The sequence below is a fragment of the Melampsora larici-populina genome, assembly GCF_000204055.1.
Source record: "Melampsora larici-populina 98AG31 unplaced genomic scaffold MELLAscaffold_38, whole genome shotgun sequence".
In the NCBI taxonomy this organism is placed as follows: Eukaryota; Fungi; Basidiomycota; class Pucciniomycetes; order Pucciniales; family Melampsoraceae; genus Melampsora; species Melampsora laricis-populina.
In genome coordinates this window covers 572,818-594,578 of record NW_006768802.1, presented here as the reverse complement: position 1 = coordinate 594,578, position 21,761 = coordinate 572,818, and the positions used below count along the sequence as shown (strand labels likewise).

The 21,761-nt window shown below is 41.3% G+C and overlaps 4 protein-coding genes across 4 annotated transcripts; 2 read left to right on the top strand and 2 right to left on the bottom strand.

Moving 5' to 3' along the window:
* Positions 1 to 1,786: 1,786 nt before the first annotated feature.
* Positions 1,787 to 4,147, top strand: MELLADRAFT_75390 (uncharacterized protein; the record flags this gene model as incomplete). Its single annotated transcript, XM_007413737.1, has 5 exons — positions 1,787 to 2,776; positions 2,843 to 3,295; positions 3,384 to 3,660; positions 3,746 to 3,949; positions 4,036 to 4,147. 5 exons carry the CDS (start codon positions 1,940 to 1,942, stop codon positions 4,113 to 4,115), a joined length of 1,851 nt encoding a protein of 616 aa, XP_007413799.1.
* A 1,080-nt stretch (positions 4,148 to 5,227) lies between these two features.
* On the top strand, positions 5,228 to 7,828 carry MELLADRAFT_44729 (uncharacterized protein; the record flags this gene model as incomplete). Its single annotated transcript, XM_007413738.1, has 6 exons — positions 5,228 to 5,570; positions 5,663 to 5,751; positions 5,822 to 5,876; positions 5,952 to 6,456; positions 6,570 to 6,707; positions 6,799 to 7,828. 6 exons carry the CDS (start codon positions 5,296 to 5,298, stop codon positions 7,312 to 7,314), a joined length of 1,578 nt encoding a protein of 525 aa, XP_007413800.1.
* A 4,073-nt stretch (positions 7,829 to 11,901) lies between these two features.
* MELLADRAFT_90561 (uncharacterized protein) lies at positions 11,902 to 12,687 on the bottom strand (the record flags this gene model as incomplete). The annotated part of the gene is made up of 4 exons (XM_007413674.1): positions 11,902 to 11,974; positions 12,049 to 12,233; positions 12,301 to 12,535; positions 12,608 to 12,687. The coding sequence occupies 4 exons, from the start codon at positions 12,685 to 12,687 to the stop codon at positions 11,902 to 11,904; spliced, it is 573 nt and encodes a 190-aa protein (XP_007413736.1).
* A 5,699-nt stretch (positions 12,688 to 18,386) lies between these two features.
* MELLADRAFT_109707 (uncharacterized protein) lies at positions 18,387 to 20,383 on the bottom strand (the record flags this gene model as incomplete). Its single annotated transcript, XM_007413673.1, has 7 exons — positions 18,387 to 18,603; positions 18,715 to 18,902; positions 18,954 to 19,047; positions 19,377 to 19,437; positions 19,569 to 19,591; positions 20,041 to 20,137; positions 20,371 to 20,383. 7 exons carry the CDS (start codon positions 20,381 to 20,383, stop codon positions 18,387 to 18,389), a joined length of 693 nt encoding a protein of 230 aa, XP_007413735.1.
* Positions 20,384 to 21,761: the final 1,378 nt, after the last annotated feature.

Here is a 21,761-nt window from a genome sequence, read left to right as displayed (position 1 = left end):
TCTTCATGTGGTGCTTCAATCGCTTTCCCAATCCATTGATACCATGCCAGAAAGTGAGGAGATCGTGTGCAATGATCATGGTCACAGATAGGCAGAGTGCCAACAGTTCTTAGATCAAGTCATAGATCGTGTACTCCACACTGGAGTATGCAAGGAAGCCAGCAACCACCAAGTATGATCTCAGGTCCTACTGAAAAGGAAATAAGACAGTTCTTCATGACCGCAAAGTAAGAAAGTACAGTGCAAGTCTTTAAGCATTTGCAAGAGGTTTGTGCATTCTGAGACTGTGGGCCTAATGAACTCATAGGCGACAGAAAAAGCCCAGAAATTATATCAACTAGACCTGAGGATGATGACAGTAAACAGTCCATGTTATTGAATTGATTGAGCATTGGGATGACAGGTACAAAATTCCTATATACAGATAAGACACTGATTTTTTCTCGAGAAGCACAGCGAAATCGGATAGCAAGAAAAAACAATATAATGAGATCCACAGACTGGGTAAGTAGCCTCTTACTGATGATTTGCAATAAAACAAGATCGATCCTCGCCGCTGGATTGGATCTATTAGATTGCTGGATCCCCAAATTACTCTAGAGTGTCTAAACCAAAGACCAGGGCTTGAGTTGACAGGCAGAAGGGATTCCAAAGAAATGTAACATTTCAATTAGCGGGGGTTTAGTCGGTGAAAAGGACTTAAGTCAAAGAAAATACACACCCTGAATTGGTAATAAGATAGGGAATTGAGTCGATGAGCTTGGAGATATCTGATGAATGGACCAGGACATTGGACCGATTGGACAGACAAGGAAGATATTCAAAGATCAGATGATTGATCGCAATATGAGAACAATATTCAAAGAGCTTACTTGAGTCAAAGCCGAGTTGTTACAGCCGAGATCGAAAGGGTGGTTGGATCGCGGGATGAAAGCCTAGATGATATGCACAATTTTCAAAGGATAGTTAGTGACGAGGTAAAGAGGATTCAAGTGATTTAAGGATGGGTTTGGACGGAATGGATTGATGCTGATAGATGCTGATCAGTCAGAAGCTTGAATCGTCAAAACAGGCCCATTCAACTGAATGTGGTGTCGCAGTTGAAGGCTATGTATGCTTATAAAATGGCCTGTATTGGCCTGTATACGTCTGAAAATAAAAATAAAAATTCTCGATTGGCCAAGCTAATCTAGATTGACTGTATGGGTTATGGAAATAGTGTGAGGTATGGGTTTTAGGCCACTTTTAAGTTTTCCCCGCCCATGAATTTTATGGACTCAATTTTCTATGGATTTAGGGTGTTCAAACCTGTGCAAGAAATGTGCAAGACCGACGTGCAAGATCCGTGCAAGATCCGTGCAAGATTTTTTGCACTAATCTTGCACAGTAATTTTTTTGACAACCCGAGTTATTGTGTTCCAAACCGTGCAAAAACCGTGCAAGACCGACTCTTGCAAGTTTTGTGCAAGATCCGTGCAAGTTCTATTCATATCTTGCACAGAACTTGCACAAAACTTGCATGAATTGATTTTGAGGTTTGAACACCCTAATTATCAGGAAGTATGGGTTTACAGGATATGGGTTTCGAGGGAGTCGACTGTAGTCTGGGTGCGGTGCGGAGGAACCGCTATCCGTAGTGGTGTGTTAGCGGCTGAAAAACTACAACGCTACCGCTCCACATCCGTATGATCCGCCCGACAGAGCGCGAGGGTTTGATCGAAGTTTTCCTTTCAACCTTCTTTACCTCGCATTCAACTCAGAACTTCCAAACTTTTTTCCCCATCTTCAAGCTAATCGTTGTGAATATCAAGTTTCATTCAAATATTTCAAAATTCAGTATCCATTATCCTTGAAGTCAAATCTGCACAAGTTCCGTTGGATCTCGTTGAAGTTGAACAAGATATCTAATATCCAGACGATCTGCATCCAAGCAAATAAGATGCCTAGTCCTATCTTGGCAGGTCCATCTGACCGTAGCAAAGAATTGAAATACGTCCGTGATTTAATGAAGAAGCACAATGTCGAAATATATATCGTGCCAACTGAAGATGCTCATGGCAGTGAATACATAGCTCCTACTGATGCTCGTAGGGAGTATATCACGGGTTTCACAGGCTCCGCCGGAACAGCACTCATTCTCGCCTCAAAGCCTCAAAGCTTGCTCTTTACCGATGGTCGATATTTTAATCAAGCTTCCAAACAACTTGACCCGTCGCATTGGACTTTGATGAAACAAGGACTACCGGGTGTTCCGACTTGGCAAGAGTATGTAGTGCAGTGTGCTGCAAGTCATAAGGCCGAACACGGTCAATCACTTTCTATCGGACTAGATCCAACCCTGGTCAATATTCAGGATGCTGCAGATTTGGCTCTTCGACTTCAACCTCACTCGGGCCGACTGGTCAGTTTGCGGGAAAACTTGATCGACGAGCAGTGGGGCTCATCCAAACCTAAACGTCCACATCAACCGGTCATTCATCTTTCAGAACAACTTGCAGGTCAATCAAGTCAATCAAAGATCGCAGCTGTACGTCAAAGAATTAACGATCTACCTGGCGTCGATCGTGTTGCTGGGATCCTCATCAGTGCGCTGGATGAAGTTGCATGGCTCTTGAACCTTCGAGGCAGTGATATTGCTTTTAATCCGGTCTTTTTCTCCTACGCTTGGGTTGGAGCCACCGAGGGTGTGACTCTGTTTATCTCTCAAAATCAAATCAATAGCGAGATTGGATGTTATCTAGAAGAGCTAGGCGTCGAACTAGAGGATTACGAATCTGTATGGGATCACTTACGAAGTATCGAAGAAAGTCAAGTTTTGCTGGGATCAGATCGTGATCAGAAGTCCAAGGTTGTATTATCCAACAAGAGCTCCTTGGCTGTGGAGGATGCACTCGGAGGACCGGATTTTATTCACAGCATGCGATCTCCGATTCAAGACCTAAAAGCCATCAAGAATGAAACAGAGATAGATGGGTTCAGAAATGCTCACATTCGAGACGGAGCAGCCTTGGTCGCTTATTTTGCTTGGCTAGAAGACCAGTTGTCCAGGTCCCAATCAACGCCTCTTACTGAATATAGTGCTGCTCTTGAACTAGAGGCTACACGGAAGAGAATGGGAGGAGAGTATTACCGGGGTCTGAGCTTCGATACTATTTCAAGTACCGGAAAGAACGCTGCTGTGATCCACTATAAACCAGATGAATATAAGTCAGATGTAATTCGACAAGACCAAATCTACTTATGCGATTCCGGAGCTCAGTATATGGATGGGACTACGGATGTGACCAGAACCCTGGTACGCAACATTCATTGAGAACTGGACTCAGAGGAGAGCATAACCCCTATCTCTGACCTTTTGCTTGTTTCATCTAATTTGAAAGTAGCACTTTGGGACACCTTCAGAGGAAGAGATCAGAGCGTTTACTCGAGTGCTACAAGGTCATATCTGCATCGATCGTATGGTGTTTCCTGAAAACACTACGGGATATAGGCTAGACTCATTTGCAAGGCAGTTTCTTTGGAGAGATGGCCTGGATTATCGACATGGTACTGGTCATGGTGTTGGTCACTTTTTGAATGTTCATGAAGGTCCACAAGGTATTGGTACTAGGAAATCTTGTGACGAAGTGCGTCTTGAAGCCGGCATGACTTTGTCCAACGGTGAGTTTGATTTCTTTCAGATACCTCCGATTGCATGAGCAAAGTTGACGCAGGGGGCTGCGAAAACTCTTTAACAATTTGGCAGAGCCTGGGTTCTATAAAGACGACCAATTCGGAGTTCGAATCGAGTCTGTGGTAGTAGTCAAGGTGGTTGACACTCCTCACCAATTTGGTGGAAAGTATTTTGGCTTCGAGAATTTCACGCTTTGTCCCATCCAAACGAAGTTGGTGGATTTGAAATTATTGGATCGTCATGAAGTCAAGTGGCTAAATGATTATCATCACACTGGTGAGTGCTCCAGCCTCCGATACATCTGCTCCTCGTTTAGTTAAGATGCATGGCTGAATAACATCATTGTATACGCGAACTTTTAGTGTATGAAAAACTAAAGCCTCTGCTCAAAGATAACCAACTGGCGTTGAAATGGCTTAAGAAAGAATGTCGACCTGTGTAAAGCAATTGCAAAAGCAAAATTTCCTTCATCTCCTACTTTTTGTGACTGTTCATTCGAAGATGTTGGAGAGAGATTTTCATGTGTGTCCCTGTAGCTTTCTTAGTTGATGGCGAAGTTTTGAATGACGAGCTCGAAGTGACCATTTAAGTTGATACAAGTATGCATAATTTTAATAAGTACACATCAGTGATAGAAGATGTATAAGACAAACACGCAGGTTTTGATCCTCCGATCATGTTTTGTATTCTGTCAAATGAAAGCTGAATAAAAAACATGACGTTTGGCGGACAAACACTCATCATAACATCACACAGCACTGTTGAGCACGATTCCTAGGTGAGAAACCTATATCTTCCGAAGACTTAAACACCATTCTCATTGATTGAGCCTCATAGAAACTAAGATGAAACTAAGGACATAATAATTGTACAGTGACTGACCAAAACAGAACAGAAACTCATGTAAGCCAAAAAAAGAACACAGAACAAATAGTTGAAAGTGATAAAGGTAAAAAAGTATTCAGTCGAAAACTTCAAGAGTGACGATCGTACCAGAAAAGACACAAAGGTAGGAAAAGAGGCACGAGAGTGAAGAATTTATGACGTCAATGACGGAATACCCAAATGAATGAAAAGAAGAAATCGAGACATCATGTGTCAGGAAGGACCCTGGTCATAAGCTGATTCGTAGTCTTCAATAGCAAGTTACCCACTACATTATGGGGATCGCAATCCCTCACTCAAATCTAATGAGTCAGTACGATATATTTCTCTGATCTGCCGTATGGTCAGATGATCCATGTTTCTGTGAGAATCAAAAAGAAACTGATCAAAACCTGACTTTGTTCTTGCAACGGGTTGAGAAGGAAATGAAAGTTTGATCAGTTCAGTTAGTATGATATAGTCCAAGATTGAACTGACTGGTGAATGAGCTCATGGTCAGGAGACTAGAGGGTACAGGGTGCTATGACTAAATCAGATCCTTTTGTCTTTAATTATCCTTTGTGTGTTGGATGAAAATGTATAATTTGAAACAACAGTTTGTTTTAATCTGGATTGTCATATAAACCATCGGAATAAATTGAGTTTTGGTTTTCACATTACCCATTTTGTGACTTGACTTCATTCTCATTCTCAATCGCATTCGCATTCGCATTCTCAACTTCAACTTCAACTTCAACATGCCAATTCTCAATCGTACTTCTTCGACTAAACATTTCACTTCACCTCAACCTACTTCAGCAGCTCTAATCAGTAACCATTCAGCTCCAAACTTACCTACTAATCTAGATGTCAACACAAACGAACATCACAACGAATCATCTGATTCCGATGATACTAAACTCAAACAACTATTAGCTGTCCTCAAGAAAGCAATCGGAGTAAAGGATATGGGTGCAATGAGATTAAGTTTACCTGCTAACTTAATCACTCCAATGGGCAACCTTGAATACTGGTATGCTTTACCCTGTTTACTTTGCTCAATTTATTCTTATCATCACTCTTATCTTTCATTCTTCGTTTTTTTGTCTATTCATCGCCAATTAGGTGTTATCTTGATCGACCTGACGTTTTTGCTGCTATCGATGAATCTGATGATCCACTCGAAAGAATGTTGGCTGTCTTGAGATGGACTTGTACGTGGTTTCCTTCATGTCAATTGATTTCCTTTTGCATCTAATCCACATCATCTTATCTGATCCAAAGTCACAAAGGATCTCAAGTTTATTCATGGACCGATCTGTAAACCCTATAACAGTGTGTAAGCAAACCCAATCCATTTCTCTGTATAAGCCATTGAATTCTAATTTGTATGGACTTGATTGGTCTGCCATAGCCTTGGAGAACAATTCAGGTGTCTCTTCGATGTCAACCCCGTGAAGACAGATTCAAAGACAGGGAAACTAGAAGTTTATGAAACCGTTCCACAGTCAACCCCCGCAAGTCCTACAGAAATTCTTTGTCCATCAGGCTCTCAGCAGCGTTCACCGAGTCATACCGATAGTCCAGCGAGTAGTACATACACACATGAAGTTCGATCGATTTCTACAATTGCTACTACAGTCTCGGGTTCAAGTTGTAAACCTGATAATAACAAAAAAGCTAGAGTGGTCTTTCTCAATGAACAAGTCTCTCATCATCCTCCTATCTCTTGTTTCTGGTATGAATCAAGACCAATTCCTCGGAATGAATCGGATGGTTCAGAATTACCTTCAAATGTCATTGCATATGGTGTAGATCAAATTAGTGCCAAGTTTACAGGTACGAGTGTGAAAGTATTCCCAGGACCGATGAACAAGGGAATCTATGTTAAGCTACCAAGGCGGGATGAGGAGTATGAGGTAAGCTGATCGAGTTAAGGAAGATATCTTGATTTTCGACAGCAAAAAAATCAAAGTGCTTTGGCTGTAGTACATATACTGACTCCTCTTGGTTTGATACATCTTTCAAACAGATCACACATCCGACTGCGACTATCACCGGCTTGTTGAGGGCTAGTCCGTATGTGGTTATCAGTGATTACACCTATATAACCTGTCGTGGTGCGAATTCCCAGGAGCGTTTCAGGACAATGATCAATTACACTGAAGAGGTCAGTGCTCTTGAACAGCCTCACATACATGATTCTATTGATCATATTTTTCTATTACTAACAATACTTCAACGTTCTTTCTGTTGATCAGAGTTGGATTGGTAAAGCTCGATTTGCTCTCGAAGGAATCATCTACTTGACCAAATCAGAAGACGAAATCTCAGAATGGACAAAGCTCAAACACGTTCCAGTAGAACGAATTCAGTGTAAATTCCACGGAACTTGGCGAGGAGAAATATTTTATACCCTTACAACTGAACCATCCATCACGAAACCTTTAATAGATTTAACCCAATTATTTCCATTACCCAAAGTAGTTAAACCAGAACCAAATCAAAGTCCCCAAGAAAGTCGAAAGTTTTGGTCTGAATTAACTAATTTAATCAAATCAAAAAATTATTCAGAAGCTACTAAAGTTAAACAAATCATAGAACAAAACCAAAGAGATTTAGCTGGGAAAAGGAAAGAAGGAAGCCAGAGGAATTTTGAAACTGAATTATTTGAAATTGATACCGATGAATATAAAGAGTTTAGTAAACCGTATTTAAAATCGAATGGTAAAGAAATTTTGGAAGCTGAATTTAAAGCTATTGGTTATACATCTTAATATCAAATGGAAAGGGCTTTTTTTCTTTTTTTTTCTCATGAAGGCTTTTCTATTCTCTTTTTTTGCAGCATATGCAACTTGTCATCGTTTCTTCTTTATAATCTTAAGATGTTTATAGTCATGATCTCTCTCTACCTCTTTCTTAGGCTGTGTGGATTCTATGTGATTGTAAGAGATGAAAGGTTTGATTTTTGATTTTTTTGATTTTTTCTACTTTTTTCAATACCTCTTGTATGTAGATTGATGATGATGATGCTGCTGCTGCTAGAATTTAATTTAATTTGTTCTTCTTTGTGTTTGTTTTACCCTTAACTTATTGACATACATTGACATCTCCTTAGTCATATTGTTGGATTTCTTTTTCAAGATTTTCTCTTTTCTTATAAATTTCTATTTGTTTGATAATGATGATGAGATTTTATATTTAAACATGGATGTTTGTCTTTGTGGGTCTATTAAATTGATTTGAGCAGTCAGAAAAATGATTTGGAATGTTATTCAAGATGTAAAAATGAAATCAAAGCAACTATGAAAGCTTGTGTACTCTTTGATCTTGGAGCAGGATGAGCTTTAGTTGGGTTTATATTGGATATAGTGGTTGCTAACCAAAATGGAAGAGATGATACAGCTGTTTTGACAATGATTGATTTGTTTTTTGGAGAAAGTGTTGCTGAGTAAAGCTAAGGCCACATTCACTCAAGGCGCATTCTGAGAAATCATATTCTATGCCAGCGGTTTTCTACAAGTAGAAAAGTGTGTTTTCAAAAAATCTGAAAGTTTCCGTTTTGTGAGAATTTGTGACAAAAGAAGGAATAAAGTGTTTGCTTAGATGAGCATTAAGGACAGGATCACAAATATTAGGACCTGTTTGGCTGGTTTAGCCAAAAAGTGTTACACAAGAACACTTTTTCAATCTGCCCCTTTTTCATGGGGCGGAATGAAAAACTTAAAATTTGCTTACACAATTACCAAACACTAAACCAAAGAGCTTATTGAAAGATTGAAATAGAGGGGCAAATGAGGGCGAAAACTCTTTTTGGTCTCAAAACAGCCTCAGGGCAGTTTTTCAAAATGGGGAGGGGGATTTTTCCACCAACCACTTTACACCGGATTATCCGGTGTAAAAAGTGACGGTGGAAAAATCAATACCAAGGGGGGGTAAGTCAAATTTTCCACCGGATTCTTTTTTTTTCAAGGGGTGGAAAAGAATCCGGTGGAAAATGGCCGGTGTAAAACTATTTTACCCGGCCGTGAAGTGTAATTTTACACCCAATCTTTCACACTGGATAATCGAGTGTAAAAAAAGTCGGGGTAAAAATTAACTTTGGCCACTCAAGTTATAATTTTACACTTAATCCTTTCCACCGGATTAATCTGGTGGAAGCCACACAGGTGCAAAAATTAAAATTCGACCCCCAAAGTTGAATTTTACACCCAACCAAAATTACACCGGGGTAAGTTTTTGGCAACGTTTCATAGACCACTCAACCCAAAACTCGCGCCCAATGACCATCAATTAATTACACAAGTACAATCATGACAATGATAAAAAAAAAGAAACAGGAAAAAAAGAGACTCAAAACAAACTTGCGCCAAATGACCATCTGTTTTACCAGTACAAGAATGACAATGAAAAGAAAAAGAAAGAAACCAAACCAAGGAAGGAAACAGAGAGAAAAACAAACTCCAAATGACCATCATTTATTTACACCCGTACAAGTATGACAAGGATTAAAACAAAACAAAAAAATTAAAAAGAAAGAGTGACAGAAGTAATTGATTAAAAAAAGCAAAAAGAGTGACGATAAGGAGACATAAGAAAGAGGACAACATAAGAAAGAAAAGTGATCAAAACATTTATTTACCCTTGCCCTTTGCAGCCTTAGCCTTACGTTTTTCTGCGGCTGCAGCCTTACGTTTTTCTGCGGCTGCTTGGCGTTTTTCTGCAGCAGCTTGGCGTTTGAGGCTTGCAGGGGAAATCGGGGTGGCCGTTGGAAATAGTCATACCCACAGAGTCAGAGTAAATAAATAGAATGAGGCAAATAGATTACTTTCACTTACCACCGGCATCACCCTCAGCGCTTTCCAATACCAATGTCGTAGGTAATTCTTGTGGTATCTTGAGCTTGATCTTCAGATTTCTCACTGGCTGCGAAATACTGTGAACTGGCGGTGAATCCTCTTCTTCATTTCTCTGAACTGGCTGAGAATGACTCTGAACTGGCTGTGATTGACCTTCTTGATCTAAAGTAAGAAGCAAATCGTCATTCTCATCTCCAGAATGACGATCAACGTCTTTGATAGAAGGCAGAGGACCTCCAAATGGTGCAACGTCCGTCGGCATTGAGAAGGGAATCGATTGGTGATGGTCCGGGAATGATTTCATTAGGTCGCAGATTGATTGGGCGATTTGTTCCTTTTCCTGTTGAAATGGAACACGTGAATAAACCAACCAGCTGGTGTTGGCTTGCGCACCACCAATGGCAGCCACGTCGGTACCTTGAAGCTGAGCAATACCTGCGTTTTGACGCTCATCAAAATGCCATACACCCAAGATCCCATCATACTTCCTCACCACTTTGCACCAGTAGTGACTTTCACTCCAAAAGCCTCGTGAAACCAGATGATAAGAATATTCACCCATCCATAATTGAGCTGGCCAAACTTGATCACCCATAAAAGTGTTCCTTTCGTCCTTAGTCATTCCAGCAACTCCTTCAACTAGAAAATAAAGATGTAATGGCGCCTCATTAGGAGCAGTAATAGTGATTTGACTACGTTGTCCTAGCATTGTGGGGTCGGTAGGGGTTTCTTCTACCTCCGGATGGCACTGTCGACACACCTGTCCAGTGTCAGATCGGAGTCCTTCAGTGAGCCACTCGCGGATTAAGATGCCAACGTCTGCAACTGAAATTGCAGCCTCCGAAAACATGCCGCTGGTGATCCTAAGAACGGGCCTGGTGGAAGGGAATGTTTGATTATGTCCTTCGTCGACAGGACAGATCTTGGTCCTTGTAACGGGAATGGAGAACAAAGGCCTCAGTTTGGCTGATTGGACAAGGCGTTCCATAAAGCCGTCAGCAGAGGCGAACGCGTCAAAAGCGAAAGAAGCAGGCGCCATCTTGTGAAGAGCTTTGTGCAAGAGGTTCTGACCTCGAGTTAGCACATTCTTCATATGATCACTATGAGTAATTTCGGCCTTCAGCCTTTGAGTGAAATGACGGATGAGAAGGACAATCAGATTGGTCCCGTTCACATGTGTATGTGAACTCCACAACGGTCCAAAAATGGCGTATAGAGATTCGAGTGTCAACGTCTGCCAGCAGCGGTTGATTGTACCGCGAGAAGAACCAGCCGAGTAAGATTGGTAAGTGGTGATAGGGTTCCGGTTGATGTTTTGAGAGCCCAAAGGTCGTCCAGGGCCTTTCCGCTTATTTTTCTTAGAGGTGGCAAGGAGCTCGTCGGTAGTGTCGGGAGCGCGGCCGTCATTTGCATGATACTTGCGTTTCGTCGGCTGTGGCATACCTAGGGCTGTGACGAAGTCCTCCCACTGCTTCTTTGATGATCCATAAGCAACATTGACTCCTTTTTGTCGAGACTGGAAATCCCGTTCGAGGCATTTCACAAACGCCAAAAGTTGGACCATACCGCCGATGAGTCCGCATTTGCCGTCACTGGAGAAATACATGAAATATATATGATCAGTATCTTATATAATAAATAGGAAGAAATAAATAATATAATCAAATACTTACCAAAGCATGTAATAAACCCGATGCAGCGACTCTTGCGCATTGGTTGTTGCCGCCACACGTTGCCGGGGTTTACGAGGAGCGCCTTCTGACTCAGATTCCGAATCTGATAAAGTTGGAGGTGGATCGTCTTCGGGTAGTCGATTCCTTCCTCAAAATAACATAGCTTCGATATCGGATGTGTGCCATCAATCCAGGAACTTCTTGGCACGAGGAAAAGTACGGCGGAGATAGTCAAAATGCTGATCTAGGGTCTCATTCTTTGGGGCCTCATCGTCAGGCAAGAGTAGCTCCTTGCACTTTGTTTGCCAAATGCCCTGTGATGTACAATCAATGTCAACAAAGATAGATAATAATAAGAATAACAAAGTAAATATTACTCACATCAAGTTCCTCCCTTACTATGTTACGATTGCGCTTGATCCGAGTCACAGCTTGCAAAAAATGCTGTTCGCATCCATGTAGCTTGGAGAGAGCAGTTTTCCGATCCGTGTTGAATACTTTCATATAGGCGGCTATAAAACCAGACTTTTGCGCTTGAGAGAAGTCAACCACTTGCTCCGTTAGTTTCCTCTTATCTCGATCAGGTAATCCACAATCTTGTATATGGCGTAATAAAGTGGTGAAATGGGCTTCGTAGTGTTCTGAGTACAGTCCTCCCAACCATGTGAGCAGGACGGGGACCCAGCGTTCCAGTTTCTCGTTGAACATAGATGTGGTGAGCAGGTATCCGTTTTGGAAGAACCGGTAAGTGACATCGGATAAAAGACCTCCTGAGTAAGCCTCGCGTTGGATGCTCCCATTGACAGTCCTCTTCTCTTGATATACAAGCATTTCAGCCATCCATTCGGTCTGAAAGCTGAAGTGGAAGTCCTTGAGATCCATCGAGACTGACACGAATCGCAAGCCTTGACTGTGTGTGAGGGAAAAAATTAAATTGTAAATAAAAGAAAAAGATTAAATGAAGCATAAGTACACTAACCTGCACCAATGCATAAGTTGGATGAGCCATTTATCGCCTCCTTCTTTGTCATTCTTATCAGCCATTAACCCATGTTCAATTAAGATAAGACGCCGAAGATAACCAAGCCGGTCGGTATTTCCAAAAGAGCTGTGGACTTCCACGATTGACTTGATTGGGTCCGTGCCAACATGCGCCTGTCCAACCTTGAAGTCATTGCAAACACACGCGTAAGATAAAGTGAAATCATCGTCAAAACTAATGATAACTTACTTTTAGACCCAAAGGTCCAACTTTGGGATCATTTAATACAACATCTTTGAGCTTCGCCTTTGAAAGTGGATCTGCCTTCTTGGCTTCTGGCCATTCGTGGGTATGTTTACCCTGGTGACGAAGCAAGCCCCATACAGCTTCGGGATCTGTGTGATCCTCGTCAATGCGACAGTGAGCAAGACATCGGATGTGTGTCTGTATGCCGATGCATCCAGTGACAGGGCACGCGGTGCCACTATATGGAAATATTTCAATGTGAGTATCTTATCTTTGAAACACGAGGTATATATATATTTGATAGACTTACTTTGATAGTATCTCCTCAATCTTATTGCGTCCAGTTGGCGGGGAACCAGCAAAAGTGCAACTCGGTTCAGAGCAACCCATTACACCAAGGCAGGTGTAACGTCAAATGATCCACTTGCCATTCCGATCGGTTTTCATCGTGTAAGTCCAAGCGATATGCCGAAAATTCGTTATTTTGTCTTTAGGATCTTTGACAAAAACTGTTTCCCCGTTGGGATACTTTGGGTAATTCTGAGAATCCACAATGGAACCGTGGTCAATCCAAGTTTGATACTGGGTCTTGTCCGTTGGTATTTGAAGCTGGCGACGGCGAGCTAAAAGCTTATCGGTCTGTTCCTCAGGGGTGCAGGCGACAGTATAATCGGCCAAATCGTCGAGATCATCGACTTCAGGGCTGATATCTTCACTCATGGTGATAGCACTGGAGTTGAACGACGTAGATGATCGACAGCTAGAAACAGGAGACACAGGATGTAATTCGACCAAATTTTTAACTTTAGACCGCGAACACCGTGTCTGTGTAGGCTTTGCTAGTCGACGAGCGCACACCAACTCCCTTTGAGGCAGAAAGGGAAGTCGTGCGCGCTCGTCGACGAGCGAACACTACCCGGACACGGTGGAAGATGGAGAAGGTAATGGCGATGGAGACGATCGAGATGATAAACTTGAGGTTTTAACAGGAGATGATGATAAACAGGATTTAACAGGAGAAGAAGGAGATGATACGACCAAAGACTCGTCGTCGTCGTCGTCGTCTTGAAAGACCTCAGACGACTGTGAAAGTCCCATTGCGAAATAAAACAAGACCAACACCTTGAGAAATATGAGAGGTTTACGATAGGGATAGGTAATGATATACGACGTTTGAGAGAAACTCGGTCCAGAAAGAGAGATTTTGGATGATGGGAAGTCAAGAACAGAAGGCCAAGGTGGGATATAAGGGTTCGATGTCATTGGATGAAGTGTCGAACTGAAGAAGCCGATCGGAAATGAACTTGAGTTGAAGTTGAAGCCCGTCATTCGAATCCTGTTTTTTCGAGACGCATCCACGGATATAAGTGGGAATGAAAGGTTTGAAGTTGTTTGGTGGCATGTGTGGTAAGTTGTTGGTTTGTTTGATATCTGATATCCAGACATGGTGGGATAAGATTCGGTGTCATCTCACGGTGGTAAAGTGTAGATTACCCCTTGAAGTGGGAAATTTACACCCTTTCCGGTTGCACCGGATCAGGGCGGTGTTAAGTATCCGGTGGAAAAGTACAGTCCACGACCGGGGCCATGAATTTTACCCCGACTTTTTTTACACTCGATTATCCAGTGTGAAAGATTGGGTGTAAAATTACACTTCACGGCCGGGTAAAATAGTTTTACACCGGCCATTTTCCACCGGATTCTTTTCCACCCCTTGAAAAAAGACGAATCCGGTGGAAAATTCGACTTACCCCCCCTTGGTATCAAATTTTCCACCGTCACTTTTTTACACCGGATAATCCGGTGTAAAGTGGTCGGTGGAAAAATCTCCCTGAAGACTCTTTGATCAAACGAAGTTAGGGCCTGTTTGGCTGGTTTAGCCAAAAATTGTTACACAAAAACACTTTTTTGTATGCCCCTTTTTCAAGGGGCGGATTGAAAAACATGAAATTTGGTTTCTATAATTACCAAACAATCAATTGAAAAGGTCATCAAAAAATCACAATAGAGGGGCAAATACTGTTTTTGGCCTGAAAAACAACCTTGAGGCTGTTTTTCCAGAATCAAAGAGTTTTTGATCAAAAATGGGTTTTGTTTTTGATCAAATGAAGTTCCCAAAAGCTGGTGTTTTTGACAAAACTTAAAAACAGTTTTGACCCAAAAACAGTTTTTGGCTTTGGTGGTGTTTTTGACCAAAAACCGTTTTTGGGTTCCAACCAAATGGACCAGTGTTTTTGATGAAAACCAAAAACTGTTTTGAGCCAAAAATGGTTGTTGGCTTTGGTGGTGCTTTTGACCAAAAACCTCTCTACATACACTGACTCATAGTTTTGGTGTGATTCCATTGGCTAAACCTCATGTACCACCCTTTCTGTTACTGTTGAATGGCTTTCAGAGTATTACATGAGTAGCTATGGAAGTATATGTGGTCAATTTTTGGGACTGTTCTGTCAAACTGGAAAAATTTACATGATGTATCACATGTGATTTACTTCTTCAGATGAGCAGGGAACTGAGCAGACCTGTATGTACATGACAGCTAATAATTACCTTGGCTTGTTGCACATATGTAGTGTGGGTGTTATGGCTCAGGTGTGCAGTGATATGTCCTTTGATGACAAACTACAATAATCATCATTTTCCCAGGTCTGCTTGGGGATAGTGTATAATGTTTACAGTGTAAACAAACAAAACAATATAAACAAAAGAAGAGATACTCAAAAAAGTCCTTAATATTGACTAAAGATTCCTTAAAGATTCACCGTTGTGGAATTCTTTGAATCTTTAGGTTCAATATGTTTCCCATGAGTTGACCCAACAATTGTGGATGCTCTGAGCGCAGCTAAACACAGGAAACAAGAAATGATTATATTTAGCTGGAGTTAAGTAATCTAACACATAATCCCACAGTTGTTGTCTTTAAGTTGGAGAAAGAGAAATCTAAACCACAAGTTAAAGACTAGGCCTACAGTGGTCATATCTATCTTGTAGCTAAACACAGATTTTTGTTTTTTCATCACTCACATGCTCAACAAAATTAAATTCAACATTATAATCAATTTGGTACTTATCATTAAAGGTCCATCTTTTGAATTGTTCCTATGCTCAACTTGTATCATGGATAATCAATCAACATAGATTTGATTCTTGCTTTACATTCTTGGCTTAACATGTCTATAAAGTCATTGGTATAAACATACATCAACACTGTAAGATTAATAATATACATAAATCACTGCTAGAAGAAATGGAAGAAATGATTGGTTTACCAAGAAGAATTGTGATAAAAGATAGATTGAAGTCAATGGCAGAAAGGGAAAGGAATGCTTTGAAAATCAAGATGGAAGATGAGTCATGCAATATTTGAGCAAGGGGTGTAAGTAGTATTGGTGAAATTCAAAGTCAGAGGTAGTTGAAGAAGATAAGCAAAGTGATTTTCATGATTATCAGAGTGATGTTGATCATGAATGGGAATGAGACTGAGGTGTTGCCATGTCTGTATCTCTGTAGGACATCACCATGCACCCACGGAGACTTTTGAAAAGAATCTGGATGAACTTTTCTCAATTTCAGACTGGTGGATCACCTTTATGCACACACCCTTTGTTGGAACTCAATTGCCTGAGTTTCAACAACCCAATTAACAAAGGCACAGCCTCAAGACTAGGCCTTCGCCCCGGCCCCTCCCCGGCCCTTCTCGGCTCTCCCAAAGCCCGCCCCCAAAATTCCCCGGTGGAAAACATTTGCGAAAACTGGTCCCGGCTCCCGACCTTGCAAGTGCGGGAGTCGGGGATTCCCCGCAGTTCCGGGGGCGCAGCACAGATTTAGCCGTGCAGGCCTCACTTTTAGCGCATTTTAGCCCCTCCAGCGTCCCCAAAGCCCGCCCCCGCAAGCTCCCCGTCATTCGTTTCTTCCCAACACTCATCCCGGCTCCCGACCTCGCGGGGGGGGGAGCCGGGGAGTCCCCGGAATTGCGGGGCCGGGGCAAAGGCCTACTCAAGACCTCTTTTGAGGCTCTTGCAAGTTTCTATCAAACGTCTTTTGTGTGTGCACGTTGATGTGTCACATGAATACAGACATGGTGTGTGTTGAGATACAGATGGAAATCAAGGTTGAGGTTAAGGTTTTGTATTAAGGAGGGAGACGGGGGATTATTGATCCAGTGTAGTTGTGATTTGGTGTGAAGTTGAGACTCAGAGTTATCTATAGCAAGAGCTAAGCTGATATAACCTTGTCCCAGCTTAGAGATCTCTTGTCAGACCTGAGTGAAGTGATCATGTGATCATTTTGAATTGTGCATATGAAGGGAGCTCAAGCAAGCATGGTGATATATAAGTTCATATCTTGACTAAGTTGTTGTTAGCCAGCAGAAAATCAAGCTCGGTGTCAATTTGCATTCTCCTTTGATTCAAGTGGATAAAAAGTTTGGGCATAATTGGGCATCATTACGCCAATGTCTCACTAGACCACACACCTTGAAATTTCCAACTTGTTTTGCATTCACAGGAGGATCCAGATCCTCAAGACCAGATGGATCTTGGCATGAGAATCTTCAGATTTCTGAACAATCAAATAACAAATCTATTAGTCAAATGGTCTTAAGGATGATTAGCATGAGTACGGAGAGATAGTTTGTGATGATAGGAAGTTGTGGTGAAATAATCTGCAATTATAAATGAAGAAAAACATCAAAGCTATTTCAGGACAAATTTGATAAACAAGACAGGGAGATACAAGTCATGGTTAGGTTTAGAACAGAAAGGTTTTGAGTGAAATATGGATGGTTTAGTTGCTAGTGTCAAGAAGCATAAAATCTTGGACCGGACATTTACCAAAAACTACATTTCAATACAAAATTTAGTATGTTGTAGAAACCAACTAAAACAAGAAGTTCAAATATTGAACTTCAAATGACATACAATCTGGGTTGCCATCAATGCCAGTAACAGTATCTTTGGCTCCAAAATTGGAGAAGTTTTCTGGCTCAGCCTCAAGTTGGCAGAACAATACCTGGGGGTCCAACCTTTGACGCCTCTTGGCACTTGCAACTATACAGGTTATTGCTATGTGTAGTTATGTCAATTACACACAAAAAGGGAATAGAGAAAAGAAAATGCTGCATAAGACATAGCCATTGATAATTGGGTTCCAACACTTGGACTGCAGAGGTATTGTCATCCTAATATTTTGTCCTAGTGATGTTTTCCTTAGCGGGATCTAGCTAAGCTAAGCCAAGGTGGCCAAAACCCTTAGCTAATGAGCTTAACAAGCCACTGTTGTCCCAACAAACCCGGCGGCACAACTCTAGCTCAAATATTTGATGCTATCTTCCGCCTGTTAACAAAACCAAGGGCATGGCTTTATTGGTGGAATATCTTGGATATCCATTCCATGCTGTTTTGTGTGCGTGCATTGCTGGATGATCCACCTCTTCCCATATGTTTTCATAGCTCAAAAAATGGGCTTGTAACTCAAAAAATATATTTTGGACCAAAAAAACATACTTGTAACTCAGAATATGTTTTTGGTGAGTCAATTTTGTAAACTTTGTTGACATGATTCAAGTGACACTTCGGATCCTCCATATTGACTTTAATCAGCTTGTTACTTGTTTCCCATTTGGAATCCCATACATGAATGAGTTCTTTCAATTCCTTTTTTACAATTATGTACATAGAAGTTGAGTACATATGGACCTGCAACCCTAGTCATCTTGTTTCAGAAACAACATGACTAGGGTTGATAATCCAAGGGGGATGCAACCCATACAAAGAATCCATTCACTGTAGGATCATTACTTTGCACACCCAAATGTGGTGATCTCAACCCATAAACCAGTCACTACTCAGAAAGGAGTGAAGACCATACAACATAAACAGTCCATATAATGCCAGTAGTTGAAAGTTGTTGCATCAAGCTTGGAACCCCACCTCCATCAAACAGCATCTCCGGGCTGTATCATCAGCCCATTTGGTATTTGATCATTGTTGACAGCCAACTTCATATTCTGATCTGACAGTAATGATTGCCATATATAAGTGCCCAAAATTTTTTGATTGTGACTGAATGGCAATCAAGCAAAAGCCTGATCAATGGAGGGTATCCTTGGGGACACTAGGATGTAGCCGCAAAGCCTCACATAAAACAGCTTGGGTCCAGAAAAATTGCCTATAGTTACTGTATGTGATCATCCCAGATTTGGCACCTTGATCCATTTTGCTTATATCTTTTTGCACATGGTCAATCATCCCAGGGTTCATGATTAAATGAAAGAAGGCCCATGAAAGAGCCTGAGCTGTGGTGTTACTACAAAAGATGGGTAAATAAATTTCAGGATGGGGCTCTCCAACAAACGTGATGCAGGAGAAAATGTACCGCCCTGCTATAAGCCTGTTTAGCAACACATCCTTCAGCTACGTTTGGTTAAGAGGGGTACCCTTTTGGTCCTCTGCCTTCATGAAAAAATCCAATAGATCCTCAGGCCCTTCATCATTCTTATCTTCCTTGCTTGGTCTTTCATTGATCAAATTGTAAGTGTAATTATCTAGTGTCTTACAAGCATTTACCACCCGGTTGCCCAAAGATGGTACAATTTTTTCCAGAATCTACAATCCAGATACAATGGAGAAGCACCAATTGAGATAGTCTGGAGCTACATCAAAATCCTCTGTGAATGCAATTGTGGAGCTATCTAGATGCATATCTGGGCACATCTCTGCTTTTAAGATGTCCAAATCTTTAATTCCAAACCTGTGATGATCAAATAGGAAGGCGTGTTTTTCAATGAACATTATCACAATTACAATCATCTGATTTCTTGTGAGCTGAAAGGTTTAGATGTTGAGGAATACATACATCATTTTGACAAATAACTCAAGGGTAAATTTATGGAAGATTGAGCAGAAGTCAACCTCTAAATTGTGATTGGCTTGGTGTTGAAGCATTGAACTGAGTGATTGTAAGCTTTCATCAAGTGATGGCATAACAATGTTCTGAAAAGTACAAGGGTACCAATGGCCTCAATAACTCATCTTCTTGTATTTGTACCAACATTGGAAGGTCAATCAGAGGTCACTTACTTTGAACAAATTGGCCTTGAAGATTCTTGAGGTGCATCATCTGGTACTTTTCTACCGTGCGCTGTCTGTCACAAAGATGTCTTCTCAGAATACATTGCTCATGATGCCGTGGAATATGTGCCCCTGATGGGTTAAATCAGATATGAGAAGACTTTTTCTGAAAGCCAAGTTTCTGAAAGGGTATGAACTTACTTTCACGTAATTGGAAAAGTTTGCTGTAGGAGAAAGATACCATAAGTAACTTTGTGCTCAATTGCAGCAACACACTTGGCTCATTTCAATGAATTTTGAAGATGTTCTCAATTCTCACTTTTCTACACATATTCTATCCACTCTGGTTTACTGATATCAATGAGTCATAATCCAGGAAAAGTACAACTCCAACCAGGGCTGTGTTTGATTCCTAGGGAAGCTGCCCATTTCAGACCTTCCTTGCTATGATAGACAGCACGTGGCAGCTAATTAAGGGTCAATGGAAAGATTGGATGAGTCAAAAGCTTGTGCAGACTTGGCACATATATCAGGCTATATCAGAGGCCATTGAATATTTTGCAAAGTGACTTGACTGTTGAGGGGCATACTTACTGCTCCAAACCTGGATAATGATATCTTGTCAGAAAAGAGGCTTAATACACCCCATTCAACAACTGAAAACCATACTCACAAAGGTAGGCCAGGTACGGCTTGAAAGTTGGGGTCTTTTTGTGGAGCCGTTCCAATTGCTATCTCATTTACATTGAGTTGACCTTTCTTCAGTTTATCTACGTAAGTGTGCCAGAACATATCAAGAAGGCTGACCTCAATTTTGACTTGACCCATTTCAGGGTTCAGTTATTTACACATCAGTGAGTGTAAATCAAGCGGCCCAAGGAAGTGACGGGATGCACCAAACAAGTTAGCATTTAGGGTACTTGGACTCACTATTTGATGAGGAAGTAAACTGCACACAAGCCAAAAAGAACACTTGTATTCAATATATCAGGGATTGGCTGACCAAACAATGACATAAGGGAAGATGGGATATGGCTGGAGTTTGATGATGATTGCTTCTCACTTTGTTTAGATAGTCAAGATTGAGAAGGGACCCGGGAGTGTTGGCCTTCCAGGCTATTTCAGTCTTGAATCCAATCAAATCAGTGTTTTGATTTGACTGTCTTTCACTCTTGACTGTTGACCTGTTCTTTATAAGTATAGACACATACCTATGATATGAAGGGGATTTCAAGTTTGGTTATCTTGTACGTATCTTTTAGCAATTCAGACAAGAGGGGGTGTCAAGTTTGAGGTCTTTGCGGTATTTGCCGTAAGAGCATCCACAGCTGTGCAGTAAATTCGTGATGTACAGAAACTCACACAACACAGATCATTTAGGGAAGCATTTAAGGTAAGGATTTTGAACAAACGACAGCTGTGGTTCCCTACAGTACAGCTTGTAGCATAATTTAGGAGGTGTGTTATGGCTTAGTTGATGATTGAGGTGTCTGATTGGGGGAGATTCTGATTGTACATTTTGTAGTTTATGGGAGAAGCAAGGTACAGAAGGATTTGGGGCGCGAGCCAAAATAGAACATATTTGGCCTATTTTTGGCCTATGTTGGCTCACACGCAGAGAAATCCCTAAGCTAAGTGAGTGTTTGAGGTAGACGGCTGTGCATGGAACCACCTCAAACATCTGTACGTTACAGATTTACGGCACCGCTGTGGATGCTCTAAAAGACTTTCCCGCTGAAGCATAAGTTTACAACACGCAATCCAAGACCTTGCCCTGACTGTTTCACGCTCTGAGGCAGATAGGCTTGATAGTGGATGCAAGGACAAGCTTGCATCCTCTGACCAGCACATTCCTCAACACTGGGTGGATAATCGAGGCAAAAGACTACAAAAGTCTCGATCATGGTTTACTGGTGATTATAAAGACTCCGGAAAGTTTTTCTCCAGCTAAAACGTGAAAACTTTCCCGTATTTTGGTTATTTTTGTTGTAAAAATTCAAACTTGACACCCCCTAAGGTGTTCAAAAAGAATCTTCGTCAAAACGGGCGTATTTTAAACTCGGGATACCTAAAAAGGTGTTCCGATTGAAAGCAATTACGCATATTTAACGGCCAAGTTGCTGTAGCGTATGATGACGTAAAAAAACCAAGGTGGGATGATCCCACTTGAAACTTCGCAAATAGAGTTCCTCCGTATAATACATAGTTTTGTAACAGACCTGAGTGTTGCAGCTTCTTCGACAATTCGGCCGTCCCTGTAACGCGACATAAGAAATCGAGTCCACTGATCTTTGCCGTCGATCCTCCAGGTTGATTGATCGCAACACTGTGAAGTTAGTGATACTATTTAAACACCCATAAGCTTCTATCAGATGCTCAGTGCGAAGCCCCAAA